This window comes from Rhineura floridana, chromosome 8 (assembly GCF_030035675.1).
Source record: "Rhineura floridana isolate rRhiFlo1 chromosome 8, rRhiFlo1.hap2, whole genome shotgun sequence".
Classification (NCBI taxonomy): Eukaryota; Metazoa; Chordata; class Lepidosauria; order Squamata; family Rhineuridae; genus Rhineura; species Rhineura floridana.
In genome coordinates this window covers 63,948,256-63,975,134 of record NC_084487.1, presented here as the reverse complement: position 1 = coordinate 63,975,134, position 26,879 = coordinate 63,948,256, and the positions used below count along the sequence as shown (strand labels likewise).

Below are 26,879 nucleotides of genomic sequence, written 5' to 3'. Positions count from 1 at the left end.
TCAGTGCCGAAACCGGGCCTGAAATCCGATTGAAATGGATCTAGATAATCGGTTTCATCCAATAGCACCTGGAGCTGGTCAGCAACCACTCGTTCCAAGATCTTGCCGAGATATGGAACATTTGCCACTGGTCTGTAGCTGCTGAAATCCTCTGGGTCCAGGGAAGGCTTTTTCAGGAGTGGTCTCACTGCAGCCTCCTTCAGACAGCCAGGGACCACTCCCTCTCGCAAGGAGGCATTTATCACTTCCCTGGCCCAGCCAACTGTTCCCTCCTTGCCAGTTTTTATTAGCCAAGAGGGGCAAGGATCTAGTACCGAAGTGGTTGCACGTACCTGTCCAAGCACCTTGTCCACGTCCTCGAACTGAACCGACTGAAACTCATCCAACAAAACATGATAAGACTGTGCACCAGACACCTCACTAGGGTTAACTGCTATAAAATGAGAGTCTAGGTCCCGACGAATGCGTAAGATCTTATGCTGGAAGTGCTCAGCAAACTCATTGCAGCGGGCCACCGAAGTATCTACAGTGTCCTGAAGGCCTAGATGGAGTAGCCCTCGGACAACTCTAAAAAGCTCCGCTGGGCGGGAGAGAGATGCCTTAATAGTGGCGGCGAAATATTGTTTTTTCGCCGCCCTCACCGCTCCTATATACCGCTTGGTGAAAGCACAAACCAGCGTATAGTTGCATTCATCAACTTAGTCATACACATGGTACATGCTCCCTGATTCATCTCCTTTCCTATTGATCTCAAACATACTTATGATATAGACATAGCTTGGATGCTCTGTTGCTATCCAAATTATTTATTTTCTCCCTCAAAAGGTGAGCATATTTGAACAGAAATTATTTATAAGTAAAACAATATGAATGTGCCCATGCCACAAAGCATGGCTGATGCTCTTGCAGTGCACTTTTAAGAAGCACATTTCCTCTCCTAGTATTATCTGTGTCCTGTGCAGGATGCATGAACTGCAGCAGCTCTATAATTGCTGTGCCTCACTCCTCCCCCCCCGCCTTATCCTTCAGCAATATGTGTGTTCTCTGGGGATTAAACTGATGACTGTTGAACAGTATGCATATTGTTACTAGCAGAAGAAACAATATAGTGTAATGAGAAAAGGTTGTTCCACCCCCCCTTCTTCTCCAGACTGGAGCGGCGGGAAAAAGAAAAAGAGCTGTGTGGGTTTTTTCTTCCCTAAGGAATGTCTTGATGTTCAGTTACTACATTTCATATAATTAGATTGCATTTCTCTCTGAATACTGCTTTCTCCTCTTGGCAGCATGGGGTAACCTTGGAAATGTTCTGAAGAGCCAGAGCAAGATTCATGAAGCTGAAAGCGCCTATAGAAATGCCTTGTACTACCGCAGCAACATGGCTGATATGCTGTACAATTTGTAAGTAAAAATGGCTTTCCTTATACTGCTTTCAGCTAGGGTTGCCAGGTCAGAAGCATCCTAAACCCTGAGGTTTCGGGGGTGGGCCTTAGTGATGTCAAAGAGGCAGGCTTGAGTGATGTCATGGGATGGGCCTGAGTGATGTCATTAAGCATGATACATTAAGCGCAGTTGCTTGGAGCATACAATTCAAACAAAAACATTTCTCGGATTGGAAATTAAGATAGAAATCTTAGCTAAAAGATGGAGCCTGGGTAGGGAATATTTAATCTAGTTTACTTGCTTCTGGCAAGAAGGGTTTAAGTGCCCTCAGGCCAGGCCAGTCACCAGAAGGCCATTGTAGGAAGAAAGGAGCCTAGTGGTAGAGATGTTAGATGGGAGCACTGGGGAATAAAGATGGATGCCCCTGAAGGCTGCAATTCTAAACACACTTAATAAGGACTAAAATCCACTCTGAGTAGCACGGCGTTGCTAATCCATCATCTCAGTTGTCATGGAGAAAGGATCTCTCCTCCAGGTCTTTCCCCTCAAGATTCATTCCTTTGGACTTCTCCTGTGCCCATCCTTCTTCTCACCCACATTTATTTATTTATGTATTGCCAATTGTAAATTGTATTGTTTTTATTGATGTATATTTATATTGCTGTATTTTTTATTTGTGTTTTTTGTAACCCGCCTTGAGGGCCTTTTGGCCAAAGGGTGGGGTAGAAATAATAATAATGATGATGATGATGATGATGATAAAAGGGACTAAGCCTGTGGGCTGCTATAAACTCACTTGGACAGCCAACCCAATTCCAGTGAATAATAATTGACAGAGAGAAAACACACATGGTTTGGTCTACCTTCACAGGCAGCAGCTTGGAAACTATAATTGCAGCCACGCTTCCAAATATGTGAATTCTCTTTTACCACTATTGGGCAAGAAACAAACTGTCATGCAACCAACAAGGTGCATCATCAGTGGGTTTAAGGAGATTCAGCTGAGCACATGAAACCACTGTTGCTTCTGTGGATGAAAGGGAGTGAGGTTAAAGATAAACGAAATGCAAATAGAAAAACAAAATACAGTGATGATTTCCTAAATGCAGTACCATACCAACCACAACAAGATTCCTATGAGTAAGGCAGAAAACTCAGCATCCCACAACCAGTCAGGATTCATAACTAAAAACCAACACTAAAAAAACCTGGCAGCCAGTCAGGCAAGGTCACAGAAATCCCCATGCAGCACAACCTGACCGAGAGGCTGCAGATAGTGCAGAATTCTGTGGCACGATTGCTGCCTTGAGTAAGACCCTATGAGCACAAAATACCTCTGCTCTGAAATCTGAATGGTTGCCGGTTTGCTACCAGGCCAAGTTCAAGGTGTGCTGTCAGTGTTATGGGTTCCACATAGTGCTTGTTCTGAAATCAGTCCTTTAGTGTGGCAGCGCCTACACTTTGGATCACCCTGCCTATTTACATTAGGCATGTGCCATCATTGTACTTTTCCAGCACCTACTGAAATCATTTTTGTTTGGGCAAGCCTATCCAGACATGTAGAAGCTATTACGTTTTTTATCTGTTTTTAACTCATTGTTGATTTTATTATTTTGAATCTATTAAATACCTGTCTTTAACTGTTTTTGCCAATAATTTTATTATTTTAATTCCTTATATAAACCTCTTAAAGCGGTATATAAATGTAGTAAATAGAATACATAAATAAATTTTGAAGTCACTGTGCCCTTGGGTCTGTTTCCACTTTTAAGAACAAAGGAATCTGCCTTATACTGACTCAGGCCATTTGGTACCATCTAGCTCAGTACTGATGTCATGGACTAGCATTGGCTCTCCAGGATTCTAGGCAATAGTCTCTTCCAGAGATTGAATTTTGGACCTTTGCATGCAAAGCAAATCCCCTACCACTGAGCTACAACTCTTCCCCTGTTTAAAAAAGTACCTTTTAAAATGGTTCTTATCAATTCAATCTGCCTAGGGCAGATCCACCCCATTCATTTAAAGCACATTCAACACACATTTGAATTACATGGATCCCACCAAAGAATCATGAGAACTGTTGTTTGTTAAGGGTGGTGGGAACTATAACTGTGAGGAGAAAATGACAGTTCCCAGGATTCTTTAGGTGAAGTCATGTGCTTTAAATGTGAGTTGGATGTGCTTTAAGTGTATTGTGTGGATCTACTTAATACCTGCAAAATCATTTTAATTATTTTTTTCAAAATGTACTGAGTGACCATGGACTACTCACCATCTCTCAGCCTATCTGCCCGAAAACAACAGAAGGGAACCATGACCACTGCAAGAAAGAAGGGCACACTTAAAATGTAGTGAAAATAATAATCTACAACCATAGTGTGAAATCAAACACTTAGTGGGACACAGTATGAAGAAATATTTATATAAGCATGACTGTCAAAGATGTTTATTATTTGCACAACCTGTAAATATATTTATAGTGCAATCCTGTTTGTTTACTCAGAAGCAAGTCCCAATGTATTCAATGGGGTTTACTCAAACAGGGAAGCGTGCAGAGAACTGCAACCTGAAGTGATAAGGAACTTCATTCACCCAACCCAAAATTCAGAATCATGCCACTTCAGGTTGTTTTTTAATTATTATACTTGTTTCTATGGTTACTGGATTTTAAAGGGATTTATTTCATGTTGTTAGCTGCCTTGGTTTCCAATTACCAACCCTACCTCACAGGGTTGTTGGAAAGATTCCATATACACCCACACACTGCAGATGTAAAAATACATAATACCCCATATAATAGTTTATTGTCAAACCAGTTGGTCATTGCAGAAAATTTGTTTTAAAAAAATCAGTATTAGTTTCCTACATAATAAAAGCAGTTATATCTAAGTGAGCCCTGCCTAATTGGTTTAAAAATTAGGATTGGAGAGGGAGAGAAAGATTTACAACACAAACACAATTCTTTGCTATGTCCACTCAAAAGTCCCAGTAATTTACAGCACAATCCTAACCATGTCTATTCAAAAGTAAGTCCTATTGAATTCAATGGGTTTTATTCTGGGTATGTAGGATTAGCATTGCAGCTTTACTCCCAGAAAAGTGAGTTCTGGATTTAAAGCTTCATATTGCGAAAGTTTTCAAAACCCTGCCCTCTGTAACTTCCCAAGAAATTTTAAATGACTCCAGTACACAAGAGAGAAAAAAACTCGAAGCTATATACTTACTTAATTTATGAAATTTTCAGATAAACAGGGAAAAAACAACCATTTTCTGGCATTGCAATGGGGTGTAGGCACTTCCTGGAGGTCAACAAATCACAACCCTGACTTCACTTATTGGCTACAAACCTGAAAGGGTGGGGTTAGAGCAGCCAGCTACGAACTGATTTAACAGAAGTTGCGGGGGTCGGCTGACGTTTTGGTGTATATCTCGTAAACCAGACCACCTAGAAACTTAGTTTTTTAAGTCGAAAACTGGAGACCTGGCAACCCTGCTTTCAGCTGCAGAGCCTTGTTGTGAATGAGGCCATTTATTTGACTTTCTGGAAATGGAGATGATATTTAGCTGCTGTTGTTTTTCTGCTCAAACCCTTTCATTATTCATACTTCAAACTCAGATAGACAGGGTTCCTTCTGCCCTCCACATTTATCAGGTCATCATGTCTTTCAACTTTGTCCTGCACTGGGTAATAGAAGTGGATTTCTCCTAAAGATCTGGTACAGTGTTGTCTCTTTGAATAGGCCCTTGCATATGTCCCATCACTCTCAACACAGATTCAGTTCACTAGTATTTCTCAGCAAGTCCATGAAACATAACTTTGCCTCTGTCCACTTCAGTTAGGGAATCAACAACTGTTGCGTTTTTTTTCTAATAAGGATTTGATAATGGTCTTCCATGCTCTAGTAATCTCCCATTTAGACTACTGTGTTGCAATCTATGTGGAGCTACCTTTGAAGATGACTTGGAAGTTTTATGGAAGGTTTATGCAGAATTCTTATAGCATGATGTCTGTGGAATTCAGAGATAATCCATCACCATTTTTAATTCACCTGTATTTCTTACCTGTCTAGTACTTCTAAGTGCAACTACCCCTAAAAACCCTAAATGGCCTGGGTTATACTTAGTTTATTTATATGCCACATTTCTCACAAATACATTTATGTTCAAAGCGTTTCACAGAACCTTTAGGGATGTGTTCTCTAATCACTTCTCTGCTCAGTGACCTGCTTGGGAGCTTCTGTTCTGTATTCCATATGGTCAAGTTGGTGAGATTAAGGAGCAGAGTTTTCTTCCTCATCATATCCGTATGCTGAAATTTTGAAAGAACCTGTCTGCTTCCTTAATCAGTTTGTGCTGGCAAGTGAAGACTTTCTTTTAAGGCATCTTTGAGTACCTCTGGTTAGGAAGACTATTGATAATTACAATATGGAAACAATATGTCATGTGTGCACTACTACATAATAGTACATCGATTATTTATAATCACTACAGCCTTAAATAGCTATATGCAACGCCCCTCAAAATTGCTGTCTGCCTTGCCTGTCCCAAAAGTTATCAAATATTTTTTGCTGCCACTATTAAATCATCTCTCAATCGCCCAGCGGAGCTCTTTAAAGTTGTCCGAGGGCTTCTTCACTCTAGCCCTCCGGATATCTTAGAACCATCTCAAACCCGCTGCAATGAGTTTGCTGGGCACTTCCAAGATAAAATCTCATGCATCCGCCGGGACTTAGACTCCAATATTATGGCAGTTGAACCTAATGAGGTATCCGGAGCATGGTCTTGTCCTCACTTATTGGATGAATTTCAGTTGGTACAGCTTGAGGACGTTGACAAGGTACTTGGACTGGTGCGTGCAACCACTTCCGTACTGGATCCTTGCCCCTCTTGGCTAGTGAAAGCTGCCAGGGTTGGAACAGCCGGCTGGGCCAGGGAAGTGATAAACGCCTCCTTGAGAGAGGGAGTGGTCCCCTGCTGTCTGAAAGAGGCGGTGGTGAGACCACTCCTGAAGAAGTCTTCCCTGGACCCAGATAATCTGAACAACTATAGACCGGTCGCGAACATCCCATTTTTGGGCAAGGTTCTAGAGCGTGTGGTTGCCAACCAGCTCCAGGTACTCTTGGATGAAACCGATTATCTGGATCCATTTCAATCCGGTTTTAGACTCGGTTTCGGCACCGAAACAGCCTTGGTCGCCCTGTATGATGACCTATGTCGGGAGAGAGACAGGGGGAGTGTAACCCTGTTGATTCTGCTTGACCTCTCAGCTGCTTTTGATACCATCGACCATGGTATCCTTCTGGAGAGACTCACAGAATTGGGAGTTGGAGGTACCGCTTGGCGGTGGCTCCGCTCCTACTTGGTGGATTGTCTCCAGAAGGTAGGGCTTGGGGAACATTACTCGATGCCCTGGACTCTCCATTGTGGAGTCCCGCAGGGATCAGTCCTGTCCCCTATGCTCTTTAACATCTACATGAAGCCGCTGGGAGCGGTCATCAGGAGCTTTGGAGTGCGTTGTCACCAGTATGCTGATGACACGCAACTCTATTTCTCCTTTTCATCTTCTTCAGGTGAGGCTGTTAACGTGCTGAACCGTTGCCTAGCCGCGATAATGGACTGGATGAGAGCTAACAAACTGAACCTCAATCCTGACAAGACTGAGACGCTGTTGGTGGGTGCCTTCTCGACCCAGGTGGTGGATGTTCAACACTCCCCCTGAAGGAACAGGTTCGTAGCTTGGGGGTCCTTTTCGATCCATTCCTGTCTCTTGAGGCTCAAGTGGCCTCGGTGGCACGGAATGCGTTCTACCATCTTCAGTTGGTAGCCCAGCTGCGCCCCTATCTGGATAATGATGACCTCGCCTCAGTCGTCCATGCTCTGGTAACCTTGAGATTGGACTACTGCAATGCACTCTACGTGGGGCTGCCTTTGAAGACAGTTCGGAAACTACAGCTAGTGCAAAACGCAGCAGCCAGACTGCTGACGAGGACCAGACGGTCTGCACATATAACACCTGTTCTGGCGCGTTTGCACTGGCTACCTATTTGTTTCCGGGCCAGATTCAAAGTGCTAGTTTTGACTTATAAAGCCTTACACGGTGCGGGACCACAATACCTTGCGGAACGCCTCTCCCGCTATGAACCTACCCGCTCACTACGTTCAACATCTAAGGCCCTCCTCCGAGTCCCGTCCCATAGGGAAGCTCGGAGGGCTGTTACTAGATCCAGGGCCTTTTCAGTAGTGGCCCCCGAATTATGGAACAGTCTACTCTTCTATCTTTTCGGCGCCAGGTTAAAACCTTTTTATTCTCCCAGGCATTTTAATTGCTTAATGTTAAGTTAATTTTATATCAAGTTGTTAAATGCTTAAGCTGTCTTTTTTTAGGGATTTTATCTGATGTCTATTTTATTGTATTGTATTTTATTCCTTGCTGTGAACCGCCCAGAGAGCCATTGGCTAGGGGCGGTATAGAAATGGAATGAAATAAATAATAAAATAAATAAATGATTACTCAGGTCACTTAACTTGTACCATACAGTCCCCCCCCCCCAATCTTCTGTGTTATGGTACATATAAATTAATGTGAAGTGAAATTAGAGTACAGCTTTACAATATATCTTTCTCCATGGCAACCATTATTTTAAGAAAAAAATGTTTGGGCAGTAATGGATCATTGTTAAATTAATCTTCATAGCAAAACCTGTGTTTTTTACAAGGAAACCCATTTTCTAATACGTTGTAGAGATCAGACATCGACTCATGCTACACATGAAAGAAAGAGCAAGTTTTGTAAAAAAGGGAAAAAAAGACCAAACTTTAAGATTTCTAAAAACAGGCTTGTTGAAGCAATTGTGCACAATCCCTTATCTGAAGCCACACATAATTCAGATTTGTAAGAGGCAACTGTATCAATGGGTAGATGCTTGACTTCTTCATTATAGATAGTATTTTGTGGTCCTCGTATCTTCTAGTGGAGTTAATACTACTTCTATATATTTCCTGCAGCATGCACTACTATTTGACTATTATGTAATATTTGTTGATTGCCAGAAGCCTGTACATGTGCCAGCTTCCAGATGCATGAACCCAAGTTTGAAGGCATTGATTCTGTCATGAATGCTACTGACATTCTCTCTCTCTCTCTCTCTCTCTCTCTCTCTCTGTGTGTGTGTGTGTGTGTGTGTGTGTGTGTGTGTGAGAGAGAGAGAGAGAGAGAGAGAGAGAGAGAGAGAGATGACCGATGACCCTTAGCTTCTTGGAGGCATTCTGACTATTATGAAACTTTTGTAAATTGTCCTGAGTTATTTTTGTTTTTGTAATTGAAGGACGTTGAGGAAATCTTTTAAATAAAATCATTTCTGAGTATCCAGGTACACTGAATGTGGATGTATTGCATCCACTGGATTTTTAATCAATTGTTTCCCTTCCTCAAATCTATTCCTAGTACATATTTCTCAGAGCTTTTGCCTTATACTGAATAAACCCTTGTTTTCCAGCATCACCTCTAGAGACTTCTAAATGGTGGGCTACTTCTTGCCTTCTAGTTCTTTGACATACAGACTGATATTAAAAGATGGCTAAAGCTGCTCTGTATTCCTTCACCAAATACCATTTAAGCAGACATCAATTATTTACAGCTTAATATTATTATTATTATTATTATAGTTTATTTATACCCCGCCTTCTGGCCAAAAAGCCCTCAAAGCGGCTTACAAGAAAAACACAAGTATAGAAATACATCAATAAAACAATACAATTTACAAAAATTAAATAACAAATAACATTATTAAAAAACAGTGATTACAATAATGTTAAATAAAGTTAATAATGTACATTAATTTCCATGGGTTTTTGGATCTACTCAGAAAGTGACTAGCCCTGAATACAGTCCTTAAGATATAAAGGGAGATAAGAAAGCAAATTCCTTCTTCTCCCCTCCCAAGTTTTTCATTTCTCTACCTGCTGCCCTTTACAACTGGCACACAACATTCCGTACATCCCTGAAGCTCACATGTCTTTACAGGACATATTTGTTTTATTTTGTTTTTAAAATATATTTTTCTTTAAATTTATAAACTTACATACATCTGGGTACCTAGGAAGTCCCTCAAGTATGCTGTTTAGCTTTTATAAATCTCTTCTATAGACAGTCTAGTTTATGACAATGCTTCTGATTTGTTATCTTGACAAGTATAGTTTAAATATGGCTATCTCTTCAGCATCTCTGTTTGCAAAGTCAGAAGAGAAGAACTCATTTAAATTTTCCAGTCCTGTCTATTTCTCTTATTGTTGGTGTGCCAATGGCCAACCAATAATTTATTTATTTGGATTTATATTCCACCCTTTCTCCCAGAAGGAGTTCAGGATGGCAAACAAAAACAGTACTCTAAAACGTCTTTAAAAACATATTAAATCAAGACATCTTTAAAAACATCTTTTAAAAAAGAAGCTTTAAAAACATCTTAAAAAGTAATTCCAACACAGATGCAGACTGGGATAAGGTCTCTACTTAAAATACTTAAATATCACAGCAAGTCTTTTTGTTTTTAATATTTTGTAAAAAATATCTTTGCACCTTTAACTGTTCAGGATGCTCCTTGGCATTTGCGAGTCAGATTGTATGTACTTTTGGATTTTCCTAGTATAAATTACACTTCCATTACTTTTAATGGATTCATTTTTAATAGCATCAGCTTTCTTACTCTGTCTTCATATCATTTGTGTCCTGGGACAATTGGCTGTTTCCAGCGGTTCAATACAAATTTGTGACTTACAAAACAATAGTAAAATTGCCATGGGCAATAGTTTGCCATGGGCAAGCAGTGCAGAAAAACAAAGTATATTGCTAATATGTGTAACTTCAGTGTTTATGGTTATCGAGAACTATAAGATAAATCTTCAGGGAAGAACATGAACACGCTTCATTAATTTAAGATTTTAAATTATGTGGCATGTGACTTGTCATCAATCTTAGGAAGTTATGTGCAGCCACAGGTATCCTTGAATTTTCTAATACAGCAGCTTACACACAATGAATGGGCAAGGCAATTTTCAAACAAAAGCCAATTTGCTTGTAGCCGTGTGAGTGGCTGAGCAAAAGTTCCAGTAAACTTCTAGCTGTATGAAGTGCTTCCCTGTATATTCATGCAATTATGTGCAAAGTCGCCTCCTTAAGGCTTTCTTAAATGACAGACTTCCCAATTGGGAGGACTCTGGCAAGTGACTGATGTGCCTGGATTTTCTAAATTTGTCTTATGCATTATTTATTTCACGACAAACTGTGTAGTCTGAAAAGGAATCTCCAAGTTTTACTTGTGTAAGTGAACACAAGTAGAAGCCATCTGCAAGCCTTCCCTGTCCAGCTGAATTCCCTGGGAACTGAGCACAAAGGGCTGATGCACAGGGAATGTTAGGAGTAGGGTTTGTATGCATTATCCAGTCCCAGGGTCACATTTAAACATTGTATGTTCATGTGACTGCCTCAACACAGCTCGAGAAATGAGGGCAACTGTAGGGAAGGCTGGAGATAGTAAATGGCTGTCAAGAAAGGACTCAGAATGGTCCTTTTGAGCTTTCATAGAATTCTCCAAACGTTTGAGAAGTCCAAACCAAGATAGTTTTATAAAAATAACACGTAATAGTAGTAAACTATTTTATCAACTGCCATAGCATTAACTAATAGTTCTTTACAATCATATTAAAGGTAGGGATGTGCAGAATGTTTCCTATTATGTATATAAACATTTCTGCCTTGAATAATTATATTGCATGATTCTGATATTTATATGCAAAAGCGAATACACAAGGATAAAATTTTCCATGTGATTAGTGCACATCGTATCCCAGCCAAAATGTCAACCAGCCTGCTTTTCTCTTGATATTTGGTTGTTGCTTATCACTATTCTCAATTAAAGAGCTGAACAATTCGCTGTTAGGCTTGCTATTGCAAGCAAAAATCATGAATATTCAATACATCCCTAATGAAAAGTGATATTTTATCATTGTGACACACAAGACAAAATTATCTGCCATGAGGATCTGGAAAGTTACTATTTCAATGGCACCTGAACTCGTATGTGCCTGCTAAATACATCCAACAACATAAGTAGAGATTCAGGATTGTATCCACTGGTGTTGGTCAGCTGATTGTAAGGAATTATCCTCTGTAGCCCCCACATACCCCTAAATCTACTCTGCATGGTTCTCCAACTGTCTGGATCAAATTTGGAGGGGACACGAGGAAGTGGGAAGTGTCAAAAATGGCTTTCCACCCTGTTCACTCACTGAAACCTTGCTTTCAGCTCAGTGACATCAGTAGATACAACCCACTGTCAGCCTATAGCAATTGTATCATTTTTAAAATTAAAACTCTAGTATATTATTATAATACGCAGATATATAGTGCAGTAGGGCCCCGCTTCTCGGCGTTCCGCTAATATGGTGCCAGCGGGGCGATCAGCTGGAGGGGGGTTGGAGCTCCCTGCACTCCAGCTGATCGCGCTGGAGGAGATCAGCTGTAGCATGCTACAGCTGATCTTCCCCTCTTCTGGCACGATCAGACTCCCGCTTGAGCTGATTGCGCCCGAGGAGGGGAAGATCTGATCTTCTCAGCGGGTTAGGTTCCAGAGCCCCGCGCTGCAGCTTATCCGCTTTTTGGTGGTTTTCGCTTTCCAGCGGGGGTCTGTGACCTAACCTGCCATATGAGTGGGGCGCTACTGTATCTGTCCAGACTGACTTACTGGCTGATCTTGGACAGTGTGCTAAATCCAAGAAGAGGATTTTGGAAGCTTCCGCTTTTTGTCATGTCATCTGAATCAACAAACTGTGGCTAACATTAGCTATGGTTTAGCTATATAAAATACACAACTTCAAAGCTTGGTTTTCATAATATAACATAACCATAGTTATGTTAACCCCAATAGTGGGTTTGGACGATATGGTAAGTTGTGGCTAACCAAATGCAGAAGCTTCTGAGCAACTCCTCCCAGTTTTGCAGAAGAAGAATAGAGGATAATGTGTGAGAAAAGGAAAGGCTTGTGTATGCCTCATTTTAGCATAACAGCTGCCAATGTGAGGCTTTTCAGGGCTGGTATTGGTATGTGAAGTTCAAAAGTAGCTGGAGAGTAGACGTTGTGTAGGAAATTTTATAGCAATTTAACTTACTTTTCACCACCTGATAAAAACCATTTTTCATGTAGCTTTTTTTAATAGGTTAAAAAAAAGTTAACTGAAAGGAAACTGTATCTTGCGCTAAATCTGTCCAGCACTAAATTTCAGTTGCCTTACCTAGAATCATCATTGTTAATGTGCCATGTCTTCGAAATATTTTTAAGGACAAGATTTGCACATTAGAGATACGCAAAATATCTTTCTATGAAACTTTTTTTTTTAGTATCTTGAATTGTTAGCAATATGAATATGTTTTCAGTCTCCTGCTTCCTTATTTGACTTTGTCAGAGGAGCTCAGAGCAAAATGGCTTTTCAATTTGAGACAATTTGAGTAGGTGATATTGTTTCTCATGGATGGACTTTCGCTGTAGGTTACAGACATTTTATGTTGATAATTAGGTAGTTGACTGAAAATTTCAGCGGTTTTCATGGGATGTTGTGGTTGTTTACACTAGACTAGGTCCAAAATATCAATTATCAACTATCAATCAATCTTTGAGTTGGGGAAACATTTCTGATGGCAAAAACTTCACAAAAATAGCTAGCAAAGTGTCTTCATTTTTAAACTGGAGGCTTCATTTAGGAACATTATTTACTATATCTTAAAAAATATGTACTGTTTCTTGTTTGCTTTCACAAAGTTGTCCAGTTTCCATTTTAAGAAGGAAATTGAAAATTAGAGTGGATTCAGAGGTGGCCATCCAGGATGATGACCGGTCTGAAAACCAAGACCTTTGAGGGATGGTTGAAAGTACCGGGAATGTTTAGTATGGAGAAGATTAAGGGGAGACATGATGCCTTTCTTCCAGTGCCATAAGGGCTGTCATACAGAAGACTGGGCACACTTGTTTTCTGTTGCTCCAGAGGGCAGGATTAGAATGAATGTGTGGAAACTAAAAGGAATCACATTTTGGCTAAACATAAGAAACTTCCTAAGGATAAGAACTGTCTTATCAATGGAACAGACTGTTTTGGAAAGTGGTGGTTCTCCTTTGCTAGAGGTATTTAGGCAGATGTTTGTTAGCCATTTGTCAGAGATGCTACAATTGCATCCTGTGTTGTAAATCCTGATTGAGCAAGGGTTGGACTACATAACTTCCAAAGTCACTTCCAATGGTAAAATTCTACAATTCTTACATGTGTATGTGTGTGTAACATATATCCCTTCCTTAAATATTTTTCTTTTAAAGATGGAAATAAAACTGCAGAAACCTACTCAACATTTTCTTTTGGACACCACAGAAAATGGAATAGTATAGCAAAATCCATCCAGAGGCAATTTCACCTTTGGAAGAAGATTTTTATTTCCTTATTTTACCTGATCAGAAATCTCTGGATCATGTGCATCACTATGTTACACCAAGGTTTATAACCAGTATTAAGCAAGACTTTAATTATTTACCAGAATTCAATATTCACTCTTGCATCTGCTCTTCATTTTGCATCTATATGAATTTTAAATAGCTGTAAAACAGTCTGTATTCTGAAACAGAAGGGAAAAATAAATCTGCATTGCCTCAGTGGTTGCCAATATTAAAGCTGCTAATAAAATTAGTTCTGAGGTCCTCTAATGAACAGAACATAATATCCAAGTGGTGTAAACATAATACAAAAGTGATGCATTATACTGAGCACTACAAAAACAATATTTGATTGTTTCAATATGGGCAAGCATTTCATCTAAAGTTCATAACGATTGAACCTTTTCAAAAGTAGACAATTATTTACTAATAGGCAAAAAACCTTGCTGTTCAAGAACATACCTATAGCCAACAGATATTTCTATCAAACTTTAAAAAGCAGGGAAATTGGGCAGCTATAGTGAATGCACCAGAGGAGCAGGAGACCTGACGTCCTCTGATATATTGGACTGCCCTACAAATTTGTCAAAATGCAAACACAATTTGGGTTGGTCTTTCACAGTCCAATCCACTTCCTGTGTAGCTTGGAAGAATTTGTTAACATGTGCCTCTGAGTATATGGTGAGTGGTGGCAACACCTGCAATTAGACCAAATAACAGAAACAAGACTTATGCTGTGCTGATCTTGTTTTAGCAGGGAGGAAGCAACAATATTAAAACAGTTAATATACAAATGTGTATTTGAGGGGAAGAATGGGAGGGAAGAAGGAGGAGGAAGGAGAAGGAGAGAATTGGAAGGGGGTCGGAGAGGGGAAGGGAGAGGTGAAGGTAGGGGGAGGGAAGGGGCGAGGGAGGGGATAGGGAGGAGGAGGGGAGGGCAGGTTTGATCATTTGCATGCTTTTTGAGTTCAGTAGGATTTACCTAGGATAGGTGAAACTGAATTGAGGGAGGGGGAGGGGAGGGGAAGGGGAGGAGATTGGATGGGTGAGCACTGGGCAGAGGAGAAGCCCCTTTTCTTTCCAAAAGGAAAACATTGTGAACTGTATCATTCTTTCTCAGGGTTTCCCCCACCTTTTTATTCTACAGCAGACACATGTAGCCTCCCACCCGAATTTAAACCAAAGCAGACCTTTAGTTCACTTTAGACAGTCATGGCTTCTCTCAAAGAAGTGTAGTTAGTGAAGGGTGCTGAGAATTGCTAGGAGATGCCCTTTTCCCTTCTCAGAGCTTCAGTCAGAGAGGCTGGCTTTTAAACCACTCTGGCCACTGGAGCTCTGTAAGGTGAATAGGAGTCTCCTCTCAGCACCCTTCACAAACTACACTTCCCAGGATTCTTTGGGGGAAGCCATGGCTGTCTAAATTGAAATAAAGGTTTGGTGTGGCCCCCTGATTAGGCAAGCCCAGCAGCTGCGAGTCTGGCTTTTAGAACACTGACAGTTGGTTCTTACTGAGCATGCCCGTTCTTATCATTGACTTCAATTCTAAATTTCTTAAATTAATTAAAAATCAGCCAGGCATTTTTTAAACTTTTAAACTATAGAAGATGAAGGTCAGAGTATGGGACAAGGACAGTAATAGGATTATAGGTACTCTGTGAACATGGCTGGTTTTGAATTAATTTGAACAAATTATGAGAACTCTGACAGAAAAAAGTCCAAAAGGGGTCTGTTTTTTTCCTCTCTCTTTTTACACTTTGAACTCTCAATTCTCTCTGACTGTTTTGTGTATCGCCATGAAAATTGAGAGGGTTAAGCAAGCGTTTCTGAGTTCAGGACTATAAGTTTTGTAAAATTTTGTTTTGAAATGAGCTTATGGGAAGCATCAGAATGGCATGGGGGTATTTTGAATTTAACATTGCAAAATGCAAAAAATCCATGCTGATTATAGTATACAGCCACTCTCAGGACTGTACAATAAAGTGAATGTAACAAAGAATAATTGCACAAGCATCGCAGAGAGCAACTGGAAAATTAATTCAATGTTTGTGCTTTCTTAGTATCCCAAAACTGTGGCATGCTGCTGTGGCTGAACTATTCTCCTATGTCACCCTTATTTTAAGTATCTCTAACAGGGCTGTGGAGTTGGAGTCGGAGTCTGAAGCAATTTTGGGTGGAGTCTGAGTCGGTAGAAATGTACTGACTCCGACTTCAAAATAAAATTAACATTTTAATATTAATATTAATTTATTAATATGAATATTAATTTATTAATATGAATTTATTAATATGAATATTAATTCATTAATATTAATTCATTAATATACATTTACTATTTATAAAGGAGTCAGAGTCAGACATTAGAAAAATTAATATACATTTGCCATTTATGAAGGAATCGGAGTTGGACAGTAGAAAACTAGAGGAGTCGGAGTTGGACTGTAGAAAAATAGAGGAGTCGGAGTCGAAGGGTTGACATACCACAGCCCTGATCTCTATCACAGTTTTATGTGAATCCGTGTGGTTGTTATGCATGAAATAAGGTCAGTACAATGGTTAGGTTCAGATGTAACACACTGTGGGTTGTTGTTGCATGCATGAATGTTGTGGATTCTCCTATCTTCTTTAGACTGCAAGATGAGATTGAAAGCTTCTGATTCTTGTTAGGAGTGACTCACAGTTGACTTTTGTCTTAGAATTCAACTAATAATGGTATATTCAAGTCAAAATAATGAACCAGGATCTCCTTGAAGGATTGTATCCTGCTCCTACAAGTATGGTACAATGGCCTTTGCACCACATTGTTAACCATCACCTTATAGTTTCCTGTTCATATAGTATTGGAAGTATGACTAGAGAAGTTAGGGATAGAAATGCTAACTGACCTCTGACTCTCTCTCAATTATTTATTTATTTATTTATTGCACTTGTATACCGCCCCATAGCCAAAGCTCTCTGGGCAGTTTACAGAAATCAAAAACATTAAAACAAATATACAATTTAAAACACGTATTTTAAAAACAATTTAAAACACAATTTTAAAATTTAAAACAATATAAAAACAATTTAAAACACATGCTAAAATGCCTGGGAGAAGAGGAAAGTCTTGACCTGGCGCCGAAAAGATAACAGTGTGGCGCCAGGCGCAACTCGTCACAAAGATCATTCCATAATTTGGGGACCACCACTGAGAAGGCCCTCTCCCTTGTTGCCACCCTCCGAGCTTCCCTTGGAGTAGGCACCCGGAGGTTATTTATTATTTATTATTTCAGCTTGGCAGAATAGAGAGGAAAAGTGGTGTGCTGTTTTAGTTTGAGAGACCAAAAGAAGTAATGCTGATACTCTAGTACTACACCCAATATTTGGGCATCAGCATAGACAAAAAGGAACAGGCTGAAACAGTAAGAGTGTGGGTGTGGGGCAGGTTAGTGGTGATCTGTCGCATAGTTTGATCTACAAATGCTTTATTCTGCTTCTGCAAAATTTGTGTCTCTTAGAAGTCGATGTTAAAAGGTTAAAATTTAAGGGCATTTAGCTCATCTTTGTGGAATATGCATGCGTGGGTACAGTCCTGTAGCCAGTCTTGCTTCTTAGATGGGGCAGCCACATTTCTACATGAAGCTGCTACATTTGTAGGTAGTGATTTGGGGGTGGGGGAAGGAGAGCCACATAATGCCAGCCACCCCCACCCCCACCAGTGGAGAGGATGTCAGGGCTAAAATAGGGGAAGAGGCAGTGATCTTCCCCCTCATTCCTCCTCTACCCATAGAATGCATTAATTTACATGAATGAAGTTTAATCTGTTGAATTGCCTCATCTTTTTTTGAGAGAGATTCCCAGGAATACCAGACTCAGAAGCTTGACTTTGCCTATAGGTATGGTCCTCTTTCACCTGTGGTCTGTCCCTGTGTTCTGATTCTTTGTGAACTGAACTATTTTGGTAATCACAGTGAGCTCCTGAGCTTGGCTTTGATGCTGGGTTAGGTATCTCAGTTTTAGATTCCACCCAAAAAACAAACTTGTCCATAGGACGATTACGGTGTGTTTATTAACTCCCCCTTGAGAGTCCCTCCTTCTAGTTTTGTTCCTGATCTTTAGGTTTTCCTCCTACAGGGCAATCAAGGGAAAACTTTTTAATTGGCTTCTACATAAAGAACTATCTAAGCAATTGGAAACTTTTTGTAGAAAGCAATTGGATTTTTTAAATTATCTGTTGGGATCATTTTTTCTGTCCAGAACCCTGAAAAGGCCTCATGCTAAGCTGTACAAATTGGGAAAATCAGAAGTTAGGCCTGAGTTATAGCCTAGGTGGCTGGCCAGCCAGCCAGTTAATTTTAGTGTACACAGCAATATTTCTATTCCTCTAGGGCTGTTTTCCTTATTTGCCGTCAAGTACTCAAGAAAAAGAAGAAAAAATAACTACTATGATTATAAGTAAAGTGAGCGCTTCAAAAGAGTAAAGGGTAAGTTAGGGTAGCCATTTTTTCAGATCACTTTAAGTTATCTCTTTATTTCACCCCTTAACAATAAGCATTCGATCCTGCTCTATTCATTATAATAATGGCAAAATACTCTTACTTCTTACTGTGGGCAAACAGGTATCTTTATGGCTGCCTGGGTCTTGCTTTTTTTTGGATGGAAATATTAGTGGAGGAAGGGAGATAGTGAAGACCTGGTGATGAGTCCTTCCCTGTTTGCTTTGGAGGGGGTAGCAGGGGGGGCAAGGGAGGGAGAGACTGACTTGTTGCAAAGCAGAAAAGCCTGGAGTGTCTCATACAGGCTGGACTGAGGTTTGTAGCAACTAGGAGATGAGAGATTCACCTGTCTTGCTGTTAGTTGTTCAGCCCTCTACTTTTTCAGGAGAGGGACACATGCCCTTCCAGGCAGCCTTCTGGTGGGCAGGGCCAGAGGCAAGAGTAGGTAGAGCAACAAATGTAAAATTATTTTTTGTACAGTGGGCTAGTTTCTTCACACTTAACAGCCCTCTCTAATCCTCCATCCAGGCAAGGTGGAGGCATTGTTGGAGTTCAAGGGCACATTCCGGCCTGGGGTAAAAAAAAAACCACACTCAATATGCTTTAAGTTGGATGTCCTCCATTGAGCAGGGGGTTGGACTTGATGGCCTTATGGACCCCTTCCCATTCTGCGATTCTGTGAAACTGAAAAGCAAAGTCCAACAGGTGGAGTCTAACTCTTCCAGGGTCATGTTACTGTGATACAGGCTGGGTTTTTTTCAGGATCACATAAGTAATTAAAGGTGATTATGATAATGAAAAAATAACCGTCAGTCAAGGTAAATCTTGAGTGAGCAGATTTTGGGGGGCTCTTCCAGATAAGGCTTTTCTTATGCACTTGCCCTGGCTTACTCACTGAATTTTTCAGAGGGAACTATTCTTAAATTGCTCCTGTTCTTAAAGCAAGTTATCAATCTTTCAATGGAGGTTGACATTCTCTGTCAACATCACAAATTAAAAAGACAGTTTCCCCAAAAAATCCTGGGGAGGGAGCACAGATCTGGGGTGTTTGGGTGCCCCCATTTGCCTCCTCAGCTATAGGGCTGGGTGGGTATTATATGACATACACTTAGTTTTTATTATTATTATTAAAAACAAATAGGAGCCAGTACTCATATCTTGATAAAAGGGTAATGGGTGCCAGCAGAAAAGGGTTGCCAGAAGCAGGGAAGGGGGGAAAGGTGAAGGTACTCCATACTGGTGAATGCCATCAGAAAAAACAACAACCCTGAATATACTTGTAGATTGGCCACAGGTCAGTATCTGCCCAGGCCTTTGATAACCTATCCAGTTTCTTTTCAGGTGGATTTAAAAACCTGTTTTTCTTCTTTACCTTCTGTCTGGTGAAGACTTGCATTTTCTTTGGGAGCTATTCATATCATCTTCAAATGCATCATCTTCAAATGTAATCACTATAATTTTATAGTGATTACATAATTTTATAATTTTACATCCTACATAGTAACATAATTTTGCTTTAGTTATTCCATTTTCTATCTTTATCCAGTAAAGGTTTTCAAGCTTTATTCTTGTCTCTTTCATTGGGGCTTAGCACAGTATCATTCTAGTGACCTATTGCTAAGAGAAACAATTACAACAGCTATAACAGCAGTCCTGAACTTGGAATCTGTTATCATTTGAGTAACTATCATTAACTGTTTAGCTGCTGGCATTAAGACAAATATGCTGGGTAGGGACTGGAGGAGAAGCACTATTACAGAAGTGTAATTGGTATGTGTAGTGCCAGCATTAGGGGACAAGTTGCTCCCTTTCAAGTATTGTGGGAACTCCTATACTGAGTCCTGTGACTCAATTCCTCATTGTAACAGCAAATGGAATTATACTATTGGATTATCTTGGATAAATTAAAATGAAGATTTTTTCCTGTACAAATACTTGATATAAAAATAGGATAGGGATTGTTTGCCCACTTCCCCTTGGTACTTGCATTTAAGTAGTCTTGTTTTGTTTTATTTAAGGTATTTGTATAACATTCTTTGTAATATTTCTCATAGGTTGGTTTACAATGTAATTTAAAATAAAACAATAATAAAATACACAATAAACCAATAGAAGACAACAAACAAGTAACAAAATTAACACTTTAAAATACAGAGAACATTGTTATTTAATAGTGGTCTGCATTCTTACTGAATTTATAACATACTTTTACACCTGTGTTATCTTGGTATTCTGTGTTATCTGTGTTGTTCTTGGTATCTTGGTATTTTGGCAATATTTAGGATCAGAGTGGTGTAAAGAAAGTAAATTCTTGCAAAATAAGCAGCCTTTATTTATTTATTTTGGACAACTGGGTGTGTCTACCTGAATGTCTTGTCTGTCACTACTACAAAGACATTTGCAAGTTATGTCATTGAACTCTAGATAGTTTTGGAAATATAAGGACTGAACTCAATCTGGCCTTATAAAAAAGGCAGTAAGAGATGGAAAACAATATTGTAATAAAGATGTTTCTGTGTTTACAACAAATCACACACATTTTGACTTTGTTTTAATAGACAAACATTCCCTTGATAAAGAAACATTTGAGAAGGAATGCTACCAATCTGTGTGGGTGTCTGGTCTTTCGTAGCATTCTCCCTCTGGATTTAATACTTCACTGATGGATATTAACTAGTGATTCCAAAAACTGAGTTTTATTTTAAGTAGAGCTAAGCCAAAAATTTGAGTTCAGATTTTGTAGCAAAAAGATTACTCTTCAAGGAGTAGGGTAGCTAGGTCAGAAGCATCCCAAACCCTGAAATGTCAAGGGGGCAGGCCCTAGTGATGTCATTAAACATGATACATTAAGCATCAACCACAGTTGCTTGGAGCATACAGTTCAAACATTTTTCTGATTGAAAATTAAGATAGAAATCTTAGCTAAAAGATGGAGCCTGGGTAGGGAACATTTAATCTAGCCTACTTGCTTCTGGCAAGAAGGGTTTAAGCGTCCTCAGGTCAGGCCAGTCATCAGAAGGACATTGTAGGAAGAAAGGAGCCTAGTGGTAGAGATGTTAGATAGGAGCACTGGGGAATAAAGATGGATGCCCCTGAACGCTGCAATTCTATACACACTTAGTAAGGGACTAAGCCTCATAGAACTCAACAGGACTTACTTCGGAGTAGATATAGTTTGGATTGTGCTGTTGGTAAAGCTTGACTAGGGATCCTCTGCAAATATATCCATATCCAAGCAGGGTTGGCAACCCCCTCCTTGGAATGCCCTGCCTCTGTCTTTTAACATGGCTGCTCCAAACGTCTTTACCGATTTGACCCTTCACCTCACAAAGGTTTAAGAAATGAGTAAAAGTAAGAAGATTCTATATCCTTTTCTGTCTATGCTGTGGGCTGCTATAAACTCACTTTGACAGCCAACCCAATTCCAGTGAGTAATAATTTATAGAGAGAAAACACATATCGTTTGGTGTATCTTCACAGGCAGCAGACTGAAAAGAACAATTGCAGCCACACTTCCCAGTATGTGAATTCTCTTTTAAACTATTGGGCAAGAAACAAACTGTCTTGCAACAAACAAGGTGCATCATCAGTGGGTTTAAGGGGGTTTAGCTGAGTGCATGGAACCACTGTTGTTGCTTCTGGGGATGTAAGGGAGTGATGTTAAAGATAAGTAAAATGCAAATAGAAAAAGATAAAGATAGGGATGATTTCCTAAATGCAATACCATACCAATCACAACAAGATTCTTATGAGTAAGGCAGATAACTCAGCATCCCACAACCAGTCAGGATTCCTAACCAAACACCAAAACTAAAAAATATCCTGGCAGTCAGTCAGCCAAGGTCACAGAAATCCCCATGCAACACAACCTGGACCGCGGGCTGCAGTTATTTATTTATTTATTATTTGATTTATATCCCACCCTTCCTCCCAGCAGGAGCCCAAGGCGGCAAGCAAAAGCACTAAAAACACTTTCAAACATCATAATAACAGACATTAAAATACATTAAAACAAAACAACTTTTAAAACATTTTTTAAAAAAGCTTTGAAGATTTTTTTTTAAAAAGGTTAAAAAACATATTGCTTTAAAAAAAGGTTTAAAAGCATATTAAAAATCAGTTCCAACACAGAAGCAGACTGGGATAAGGTCTCAAAAGGCTTGTTGAAAGAGGAAGGTCTTCAATAGGCACCGAAAAGATAACAGAGATGGGGCCTGTCTAATATTTAAGGGTAGGGAGTTCCACAGGGTAGGTGCCGCCACACTAAAGGTCTGTTTCCTGTATTGTGCAGAACGGACCTCCTGATAAGATGGTATCTGCAAGAGGCCCTCACCTGCAGAGCACAGTGATAGACTGCGACTTTCAGGTATTCTGGTCCCCAGCTGTATAGGGCTTTGTACATCAAAACTAGAACCTTGGACTTGGCCCAGTAGCAAATGGGCAGCCAGTGCAGTTCTTTCAGCAGTGGGTGAGATGTTGGTGATACCCTGCCCCAGTGAGCAGTCTCACAACTGCATTTTGCATCAGCTGCAGCTTCCGGACCAACCTCAAGAGCAGCCCCACATAGAGCACATTACAGTAATCAAGCCTGGAGGTTACCAGTGCAGGGACAACAGTGGTCAGGCTATCCCAGTCCAGAAATGGCCCCAGCTGTCTTACGAGCTGAAGCTGGTGAAAGGCACTCCTAGCCACGGAGGTCACCTGAGCCTCTAACGACAAACATGGATCTAGGAGCACTTCCATACTAAGGAGTTGCTCTTTCAGAGGGAGTACGACCCCAACCAAAGTCTGCAACTGACCAATTATCTGAACTTGGGAACCATCAACCCACAGCGCCGCCATCCTGCAAGGATTCAGACTCAGTTTATTGGCCTTCATCTAGCCCATCACCGAGTCCAGGCAGTGGTCCAGGGCTTGTAGAGCCTCTCCCGGTTCAGAAAAATAGAGCTGGGTATAGTCAACATACTGCTGACACTTTGCCCTAAAATCTCCAGATGGCCACTCCCAAGGGCTTCATATAGATGTTAAACAGCATGGGGGACAAGATGGTACCCTGTGGCACCCCACAGCACAACTGCCAGGAGGCCAAAAGGCAATCACCCAATGCTATTCTCTGAAAATGACTCTGGAGATAGGATCGGAACCATTGTCAAACAGTGCCTCCAGTACCCATTTCACCAAGTCGGACCAGAGGATACCGTGGTCAATGGCATCAAAAGCTGCTCAGAGATCAAGTAAGAATAACAGGGTCGCAATCCCCCTGTCCTTCTCCCGATAAAGGTCATTCATCAGGGTGACCAAGGCTGATTCAGTCCCATAACCAGGCCCGAACCCAGACTGGGATGGGCCAAGATAATCTGTTTCATCCAAGAGTACTTGCAATTGTTACGCCGCAACCCTCTCAATCACCTTCCCTAAGAAGGGGATATTTGCAGCCGGTCAGTAATTGTCGCATAACAATGGGTCTAGGGTGGTCTTTTTCAGAAGCTGTGCGATCACCGCCTCTTTCAGTGCGGCTGGAACCACTCCCTCCTGCAATGATACATTGAGCACACCCTAGTTCCACTTGGTCAAACCCTCTCAACAAACTTTAATAAGCTAAGAAGGGCAAGGGTCTAGAGGACACATTGCTGGCCGCGTCATGGCAAGCACGTGGTCTACGTCGTCAAGTCGTGTCAACTGAATTCATTGCCAAGAAATTGCAGCAGATGTTGCACTGGACACCTCATTGGGGACTACAGTAGATGTAGAAGGGGCATCAAGACTGCTACGGAGGCGAGGAACCTTACCCTCAGAGTGCCTTGTAAACAATTCACAGTGGGCCTCTGAAGGGTCTAAGACTCAGTTTCCTGGAGGTGATGTCAACGGACCCCTGACAATATGGAAAAGATCCACCGGATGGCTACTTGAGGGTGCGATGGAGGCAGAGAAGTGGCCCTTCTTCGCCGCCCTCACCGCCACACAGTAGGCAAGGTTATGATGTTTTATTCGTGCCCAATCAGCCTCACAGCACGTCTTTCACCACTTGCACTCTTTCCTGTTTCATTGCCCTTAGCTCACTGGTATACCAAGGTGCAAACTGGGCTCCACAATGCCAGAGAGGCACTTGGGGGCAAACGTGTCAAGAGCCCGATGCTCCTCACTGTTCCACAGCATGACAAGGGCTTCAACTGGGTCACCTGCTCTACTGGGAACCAGGGCTGTAGAGTCAGAGTCTCGGAGTCGGAGTCGGAAGCAATATTGGGTGGAGTCGGAGTCAGAGTCGGTAGAAATGTACCGACTCCGACTCCGGCTTCAAAATAAATTTTAATTGACAAATTTTTTAAAATATAAATTCAAAATGTCAAAGAAGTTTCCCATGAAGTCAGCTGTAGTTGAGCATTTCACCATAACTCAAGATGGGAAACATTTTGTGTGTCAGTGTATGACACAGGACCCAGATGAAGACAAATGCTGTGATGCCAAGATCAGCGCATATTCAGGCAGCGATAAAAATGCTGCTATGAGAGCTTCCAATTTAAAAAGACATCTACAGCCCTTTCCAGGGCTGTGGAGTTGGAAGCAATCTGGGGTGGGGTTGGAGTCGGACAGTAGAAAAATAGAGGAGTTGGAGTCAGAGTCAAAGGTTTGGCGTACCAACTCCACAGCCCTGCTGGGACCTCCCCCAGTTAGCGCAGAAAAACTGTTGACATGAGTGAGACCCTGTCAGCACATAATACCTCTGCTCTGAAATCTGCACTGGTTGCCAATTTGCTACCAGGCCAAGTTCAAGGTGTCCTTTCCATGTTATAGGTGCTACATAGTACTTGTTCTGCTCTTGTAAAAAATCAGTCCTTTAGTGTGGCAGCACCTGTGATCTGGAACTCCCTGCCTATTGACATTAGGCAGACACCTTCATTGTACTCTTACAGCACCTGCTAAAAACATTTTTGTTTAGGCAAACCTACCCAGACATGTAGAAGCTATTGTGTTTTTTATCTCTTTTTAACTCGTTGTATGTATTATTTTGAATGTTTTTCAGTACCTGTCTTGTTTTTGACAATAATTTTATTGTTTTAATTTCTTCTCTAAACTGTTGAGATTTTTTACAATAAAGCAGTATATAAACATAAATAAAATACATAAATTAAATTTAGACTCACTGTGGCCCTTGGGTCTCTTTCCATTTCTAGGAACAAAGGAATCTGCCTTCTACTGCAATGCTATGTATAGTTCATGGAGAAGTCACAGGGAGGGTGGAAAGAGAGAAAGCCGTGAACTTGACCTAGTGGGAAGCTCTGTTTATTTTAGATGGAATTTAGGCTGTCTCTTTTTTTTGAGAAAAGTTTGCATATAAAATAGGGTTGCCAGGTTAGAAGCATCCCAAACCCTGAAATTTCAGGGGCAGGCCCTAGTGATGTCATGGGTCGACCCCAAGTGATGTCATGAGACTGAGCCCAAGTTATGTCATGAAGCAGGCCCAAGTTATGCCATTAAGCATGATACATTAAGCATCAACCACAGTTGCTTGGAGCATACAATTCAAACAAAAACATTTCTCTGATTGGAAGTTAATATAGAAATCTTAGTTTAAATACCTGTCTTTAACTGTTTTTGCCAATAATTGTATTATTTTATTAATTCGTTCTGTAAACTGCTTTGAGATTTTTTTCAATAAAGCAGTATATAAATGTTGTAAATAAAATACACAAATAACTTTTGGAGTCACTGTGGCCCTTGTGTCTCTTTCCACTTTTAGGAACAAAGGAATTTGCTTTATTCTAACTCAGGCCATTTGGTACCATCTAGCTCAGTACTGATGACATGTAGTAGCATTGGCTCTCCAGGATTCTAGGATTAAATTTCTGACCTTTGCTTTCAAAGGATATGTGCCACCACTGACCAACAACTCTTCCCCTGTTTTAAAATGTACCTTTTAAAATGGTTCTTTTTAATTCACTAATGAATGCACATCATACCTAGTGCAGATCCACTCCATTCATTTAAAGCACATTCAACACACATTTGAATCCCACCACAGAATCATGGGAACTGTGGTTTGTTAAGGGTAGTGGGAACTATAACTGTGAGGAGGAAACTACACTTCCCAGAATTCTTTAGGGGAAGTCACACACTTTAAATTGAAGTTGAATGTGCTTTAAACATATTGTGTGGATCTACTTAATAAACTTTGCCTGCATGTAAATCATTTTAATTAATTTTTAAAGTGGAAATGAGCTACAAAGTTTACTGGGTATCCATGGGCTGCTCACCATCTCTCACCCTAATCTGCGCCTTAGGATAAAAACAACAGAGGGGGACCATGACCACCCCAAGAAAGAAGGGCACACTTAAAATGTAGAGGAAATAATAATCTACAACCATAGTGTGAAATCAAACACAGTGGGACACAGTATGAATAAATATTTATATAAGCATAACTGTCAAATATGTTTACTATTTACACAACCTGTAAATATATTTATAGTGCAATCCTATGTTTGTTTACTCAGAAGCGAGTCCCAATGTATTCAATGGGGTTTACTCAAACAGTGAAGCATGCAGAGAACTGTAACCT

The 26,879-nt window shown here is 40.5% G+C and overlaps 1 protein-coding gene across 3 annotated transcripts in view; it reads left to right on the top strand.

The window, feature by feature from the left end:
* Nucleotides 1–26,879, top strand: part of TMTC2 (transmembrane O-mannosyltransferase targeting cadherins 2) — a 350,769-nt gene that overhangs the window by 212,262 nt on the left and 111,628 nt on the right. For all 3 annotated transcript variants that reach the window (XM_061639643.1, XM_061639646.1, XM_061639644.1), the window contains one exon: nt 1,284–1,398. In XM_061639643.1, the coding sequence (XP_061495627.1) occupies nt 1,284–1,398 (115 nt within the window). The remainder of the gene's footprint in view (nt 1–1,283; nt 1,399–26,879) is intronic.